At 38.2% G+C, this 7,237-nt stretch overlaps 1 protein-coding gene across 1 annotated transcript; it reads right to left on the bottom strand.

Annotated features, from left to right (window-relative positions):
- Positions 1–1,034: 1,034 nt before the first annotated feature.
- Positions 1,035–6,353, bottom strand: vps33a (VPS33A core subunit of CORVET and HOPS complexes; the record flags this gene model as incomplete). The annotated part of the gene is made up of 13 exons (XM_079251066.1): positions 1,035–1,348; positions 2,468–2,636; positions 2,742–2,879; positions 3,015–3,152; positions 3,274–3,341; positions 3,560–3,686; positions 4,270–4,463; positions 4,899–5,073; positions 5,180–5,296; positions 5,402–5,588; positions 5,709–5,836; positions 5,935–6,000; positions 6,252–6,353. The coding sequence occupies 13 exons, from the start codon at positions 6,351–6,353 to the stop codon at positions 1,155–1,157; spliced, it is 1,803 nt and encodes a 600-aa protein (XP_079107192.1). The 3' UTR covers positions 1,035–1,154.
- Positions 6,354–7,237: the final 884 nt, after the last annotated feature.

Raw genomic sequence — 7,237 nt, 5'->3', positions numbered from 1 at the left:
ACTCCTGTGCTTCCAGCCGTGAAGTCCAAGTTGGTCTGTGCAGTTCTGGGCGTTTCAAGTCCTTATTGTGGAGGAGGAGCCAAAAGCAAAAACTGATCCCCAGGACTTAAATCCCCTGGGATTGATCTAATGGCAATTTAAGTCTCCAGCACACCTGCTCCTCAAAGAAACCTAAGTGCAAGATTTACAAAGAACATAATAATAATAATAATAATAATAATAATAATAATAATAAAAAATGGGAATCCAAAAGAAGCACTGTAAAACATTTCCAGACTGTCAACATGGGAGAAATAAATATTGACCCAAGTAAGGTTTACCAAAAATGTCTGTCAGCAGGTCTCCTTGTACATACAGTCAGGGATGAAGAAAGTATTGACTGATACAGAGATCAAACACCCTCCTACAGCACAGTTAGCCTCTACCGGAACATGGAGCAAATGGCTTCCTAATTAAATCAGTGTCTTGTGCTGTCAAATCATAGGCTGCTGTGGGCTGAGCTCTCCAGACAACACAGGGCCATTATCGGCTGATCGGGAGGCCTGTTACTGTGCTAATTGCTTCTTCAGAGAGCTGGACCACTGCTGATGGATGCACTGCCCAAAAAGAAAAACAAAACAAAAAATTGAATAATTTACGTTTTTTATTTACTCATTTTGACCCCAAAAGATGCCATACGGAAAACAAACAAACAAACAAAAAAGAATATTAAAGCTTTCAAAGAAAAAAACCCCAAAGATTTTCGTCATACTTACATATGTACAGTATCCCAATAGTGAAACTGTCGTATATAATAACAAAATAGTGATTCTTTAAAAAAAGACAAATAAAAAACCAAACATAATGTAACATTAATCTAAAATGTTATATTGTAATTAAAGGTGCTCGGCCATGAGTAACAGCTTGGAGAATGTGAAAGAGTCCAAAGAGATTAACAACTGGTCTTGGTCAAAAGGGCTGCCTTTAATATATATTTGAAGTATAACTCCATGTGGCAACTTTAAACAGCCGATTGATGCTTAACCAGCACAGGCATCAATGAAACACTTACAGTAGACTGTTCTGGACCTAAAATAAACAAACAAAAAACACAATAGCAGGAGAGACTTGCAAGGAATGGGTGTTTTTAATGAGGCCATTTGTACACAGATGTCTCAGGGCATCTGAGATTCAGGCCGGTCCATGAGGGATTTGATCCAAGTTGTGCCGTTGATGAGTTTTGTGGTGGCAATGATATACTCCATCCCACTGTCTTCCATTTGAGAGAGGAAACGGAGAGCGGCTATTTCTGCATACGTCACTCCACCAAGGAAGAACACCAGCGTTGTCCGATTTTCCCCCTGCTGGCCTAGAAGATCATACATGTAGACATGTTCAAACTGTTGAAGTGAGAATGAAAAATTGTGTCGTGGTCTTTTAAATTCCTATTAGCCAGGTTAGCAAAATACATCAGACTGTAAAAAGATTCCCAGTCTTTCTGTGAAAATCCCAATTTAGCTGTACGTTTTTCCCCATTATCACCCACACAAAACCAATCTGAGGCAGACATGTAGCAACAAGTCAAAACGTGCAGTTTTAATTAGCCATTTCAAATGAAGTGTTTAATTAAAGGTATTCTTCACAACTGCCAAAATAAATTGATGGTGGAAAATGCTGGGTGTCACTCCCAAATCATACAGAGCATGTTTTTATTCTTTTAACACAGGCACACAGAAAAAAAGCAAACACTGATTGAGGTTCTGTGGCATTGTCTGTCATCGGCCATCAATCTGCCGCTGTTCAACATTTGACCTCACTGAAACAAAGCCTCTGTTTTATCTCCACACAGCAGGCAGGCGGGTGTTTTTATTCTGCAGCGAACAGCAAGATAAACAGCAATTCTTGGACCTAAACTACAAGGCAGCATTGGCGTCTCAGAGCGGTTCAATTCTGGGTTGTTGGCGTCCTGAAGCTAGCTTGCCACATAAACTTACGCAGGAAATACATGGCCTGTCTATGATCAGCACTAGTTCAGTCAAGTATATCACAGCCTCCTAATCAATCAATTCGAGGAATATGTGGCTTTCCTTTTCTATCATCTCTCGCAAGAATCAGACAGTTTAAATCTTTGTATTTTTCTATCAAGTTCAGAAAAGATCTCAGCTTAAAAAAAATGCTTGTCCGGTAGTTTTAGATTAGCTATTCCATAACTTATCTTATAAGATTATTTGTATTCATTTTGTTTTCCAGATTTCCTTCCTGGTTGAGTGAAACAACTCTGCTTCTTTCAGTTTATATATCTAACACCTTCATACAGTCACAGATTATAAGCTGTTCTAGTGGTCAGAAAATACATGAATACATACACATTCAGAATTGGAATCTATCAGCACCATGACCATGTTTTAGGATGTATGAATTTACATTTTTTGGGGATTTGATTTGACTAGATATATTTGACAGGGCCTTAGTTTGCACTGATGCTTACGTTTCTTATGAAGTCCAGATGGAAGCTGCTGTCTCTCTTCAAAATGAGGGCCTGGAAGCATCTTCAGCACCTCTTCAATGCTACGCCAACCAGGCCTCGCCAAAACCTGAGTCAAGCGGATGCTTAGTGGAGCGTACCCGCTGTAGACATACGAGATGTCGTTGGGGTTCTGTAGGAATTGAGAGAGAGAGGGGAGGACACCCCCAAGAAACAGCATGATTCAAGGCCTCCCCTCAAAATGGCATGTGTAAAATCCGCAAGTTAAATGTCACACCTGCTCATTTGCATCCTCCATCCACAGTTTAAGGGTTTTTCTAATGGTGGGGTAGTTATTCCTTGAGTTTGTCTGCGGCTTTAAAAGACCAGCCTTCTCTAGATTGTTCAGCGTTAGTAAGTGTTCATAGCCATAAGTCTTCACAAAGAAAGAGAGGCAATGTTTAAAACAGGAAGAGAAAAAAAGACATTGGCAGTGTTTGTCTTTTTCTGCACAAGTGAAAATACTCAAAAAGCTAACAGTACAAAGTAAGCTTCAACTACGTTATCCCACCTGAAGTATTTCCCTCTTGTAGTAGTCCAAAACCTTCTGCTTGAGCCCATTGTTGCAGACTGACTGCATACACACTAAACGCAGAATCTTGATCAAGGGGTCCTTCTGGGCAATGCAGTCTTCTATGTATGTATTCACCTGCCGAGCAAAGTTATTTAAGATTTTAGTAAAATTTACTCTAATTTAGACTTGTGAATTTAAGAAAAATATTCATCAGCCGAGAGTTGGAGAAACCATAGGTAAACAAGTCTATAAATACCTTGTCAGTGTCCACACCGGTCATAAACTCCTGCTCCACAGTTAGGTTATCAAAGAAGGCCTCAGATGCTGAAGCAATAGTTGTTGGAGTTTATTATATTGAAATGTTCAACAATGAAGAAAAAAATATTAATTACAACTACAGACATCATTTTGAGTTGCTCGATAACTATGTTTGGCTCAACAAAAATAATAGTTGCATTTACCAAAATGTAATGAGACATGTGTGCAGAGTTAAAACAAAACATAAAAACAGTTGAGGGGACGTCATGGAGTTATTTACATACTGGTTATGTCCTTAATGAGCTCGGCGATAGAAGTGTGGTTAGCCAGTGAGCTTCGTGCAGCCTGCATGTGAGGCAACTGAGACACAAACTGCTTTATTTCTCCCACTGTTTTAGCGTTATGGCGTTCCTAAAAAAAAAAAAAAAAAGGGTCACTTTAATTGTCAAGTGGTTTTACTTACTGACTTAGTAAAACAAAATTTAAATAATAAATTGCAACCCCTTAAAAACATATGAAAAATACAAGAACATCATTTACAAACATGTACAATGCAAAAATATAGAGAGCTGAATACTCCTTTACCTAGTAAACACAGATTAACCCATCTTCAGTTTTATCCAACTGTATTCTATCATAAAAGACTGAATAATAGACTGAAATATAAATTTTCATGATTAGTTTAAACATACTAGAGGTTTTATCTGACAAGAGAAAAGAAAAAACAATTAACCTTGTTAAGTCTACTACTTGAATAATTAGCGCTTTATTTTATCAATTTAGCTTTTCACTTTGTGGATTCCTGTGATCACATCTGCTGTAAAATGCCAAAGAGACTACAGATTAGATCCCATCAGGGATGTCTAGAGGAAATCAAATGTCCCTCACCTAAAAAGCCCTGAAACTGCATTTTTAAAGATTTGTGAAACCAAGGTAACATGATGCTGTAATCATATGCTAGTAGGAATGTACAATAAAATAGGAAAAGACTGACCTCAAAGGCAGCAGATATTATTTTGGCCTTTTTGCTGAGTGCTGCACCAACAGCATTGAAATTTTTGTCCCGAATTTCTGCATACAGTTCTTCTGCTGAGTTGAGCTGCAACTTCTTGGGCTCGGTGGGTAAATCTTTACTTGCTTCACCTTGCTTCTTCTGCGCAAACTTCTCAGGAGGTAGTTTGACATATCCTGCAATGAAGTAAAAATAAACTAATATGAGGATTTAAAGAAAATAACATAAATACTAATAAAACAATAACAGCATAAACTTGTAAAATGTTTTTTCCCAACTTTTTACAAAGTTAAAATCATTGATGGACCCCGGTTGAGTGTGAATATCTATTTAAAATGCCACATAGAAAAATATTAAAAGATAAAATTAAAATGCAGCAGCCAAACAATTCAAGAAAGACAAGTATACTGCAAATATCACCACTATAAATCATGGAGAAATCAGCCGTCACCTTAAAACGACATAACAGCAGATACATCACACTAATGAAAACAAGCAAAACATTGTGTGCTGATTATATCTGTGAATACTTTGCAAAGGCCCCTTTTGATAGAAAATAAAGTTGGAAGAACAGGAACAAAGACAAAGAAAAATTATTTAGTATATCTGACCATTGTTTATTCCATAGATCTCGTCGATGAGACCTTCGTAGGTGAGCTGTGTGGCCAGAGGGGTGAGGAGATCAACATTACGGTCCAGGAGGAGAAGTGTATCAAACACAGGCAGAATCTGATTCTGGGTGCCAGCAAACTCCCTCTTCATTCGTAACATCATGTTGGCAACATGCTGAAGAGCAGCAGATTATTAGAAAAGCTGTATTAGCGAACTTCTACTGACATTCAAAACATATGCAACCATTTTCAATAATATAGTTCAAATTCAAAGTTCTCACCCGTGCACTGTCTCCTTTCCCATATATTTGTGGAATGGTACCATAAAGTGCCTGCAAGGTCATGAGGCCTTTGGCTGTGTGGTATAGGCTGGTTTGGTCATTTTCCAAATAGCATTCCTTTACACGAAAATGAGTTCAAATAAGCTTACATGAATTCAGAATGATTATGGGGGCAAAGTGTAAATGCCGAGTTTATACATGAGAGGTACTGCTTCAACTCACTCTGAAAGCACTTTCATACTCCATGGAGAGCAGGTCGCCGTCATAAGGAATCAGGTCCAGGATATACTCATCGATGTTGCTAAAAGAGCCCTGCACACCTTGATCCTTTAGCCGTTCTTCACACAGCTTGCTCCGCCGAGGCACAAACAAAATGTGGAAATCTCGAGACGAATGCATCTTATCTTCACTGGAAGGTTAATACCCACAGCATAAAAGTTTGATACCATGTAAAAATATACATTAAGTGAAGGAAATAAATATTTTGAATACTACTTATGATGTGGACATGAACACCAGACTTAAGCACCTGAATACATTCTCAGCAATGATGTCCATGAGCTCCAGCCTGGGACGGACAAAGAAGATGATGTTTTTGACGTCTGCTGATGGGAGCCTGCCACTCTTGAGGGTAAACATCTTTTCCACTTCATGTTCCTGGGGGAAAAGATTAACAACCATATGATGAGGAACAAATACAACAGTTTGATGAAAGAAAATAAGTTACATTACATTTATCTTTACATTTAACTTACCTTCAGCAGAGAGTATTGAGCTATCAGTCCAAAGGGTCCTGTCAGGTATTCATCCCAAACTATGGCCTAAAGAGAAACGTGCACAGATTTAATGATGACGCTTTTAGGTAATAAACTCTATATATTGTGTGAGAAACGAGCTATGTTATTATTACGCACTGCGTAAATGTGTATGCTTTTTTATTTACTTAGTTATTTTTATTAATCTTACTCAGATAGCTGACATCCTCATGGAAATCTAAGATAGATGAACTATACCGTATAATATTCAGCTGTCGTTTATTCAGTCGTGAATTACATATATGTGTGTTTATTACCTTGCTTCCTGCACACTTGTCCAAAAACTCTCGAAGCTCTTTTCGAGCTGCTTCTCTTAATACGTTTAAATTCACTCTTCCGTACGATAGATGAGCAGCCATTTTTCCTTATTAGTCACATCAGATCAGGTGACTTGAGCGGAAGTCTCATTCACGTGATTCACCAGTCACACTAGTGTGCACACAAAATAATAGCTTCTTCCTAAAGATAGATACATATCTGAGATTTATACATAGAACTGATTACCACAGTATTGTGCAAGATTAATTCCTATTTTCCAAAATATCTCACAAGTTATAAAAAAAAAAAACCAAAAAAAAAACACGGTATCTGCAATCCATGTTAATTGTTTGACGCATGCGCAGGTGGTTGCTAAAAGTGTTCAATTGAAACGTTACCCGGTTGTCATGTAGAAAACCAGATAGGCGGATTTGTTTATTACATTTAGGTGTATAGTTTTCTTTCTATTTTCCCCGAACTATAGCCTCGTGGGCATACAAACAAGGAAGTACGGTGTATAAACTGTCGCTGTGCCTGACTCCCGCCGCACTCCTTGAGGGTGTGGCAAATGTAAACCATAACCGGTGGAAATTAGGCCTCTAATGTTGTCTAGACAATCATTGTAAGAATAATTGCTGCTACTTTTGCTTCAATTCTGGGGTTTTAAAGCAACAATGCAATGAAACATGATGTAAGCAGACGTAAAACGTCTTGTGCAATGACTAGTTTAGCCGTTAGATGGCGCAATGCCCCAACTGTTTGAGCCAGCTCATGATACGCTGTTGCAGCAGATCTATAACCCAAATATGCATGTGAGAATTTCTGTGACTAGCTTTTATGTATTCATCTTTTAACTTAAGTGACATTAAAAAATCCTGGAAAGAAGAAGCACACTTACAGCAAATATAATCAAATAGGACACACACACACACACAAAACACCTCCGAATATTTGTGCGCTGAAACGATTGGTTGGGCAGCGTCCT

The sequence above is a fragment of the Telmatherina bonti genome, assembly GCF_933228915.1.
Source record: "Telmatherina bonti genome assembly, chromosome: 13".
Lineage (NCBI taxonomy): Eukaryota > Metazoa > Chordata > Actinopteri > Atheriniformes > Telmatherinidae > Telmatherina > Telmatherina bonti.
Note: the sequence above shows the minus strand (reverse complement) of the source record. Positions and strands in the feature narration are given on the sequence as shown.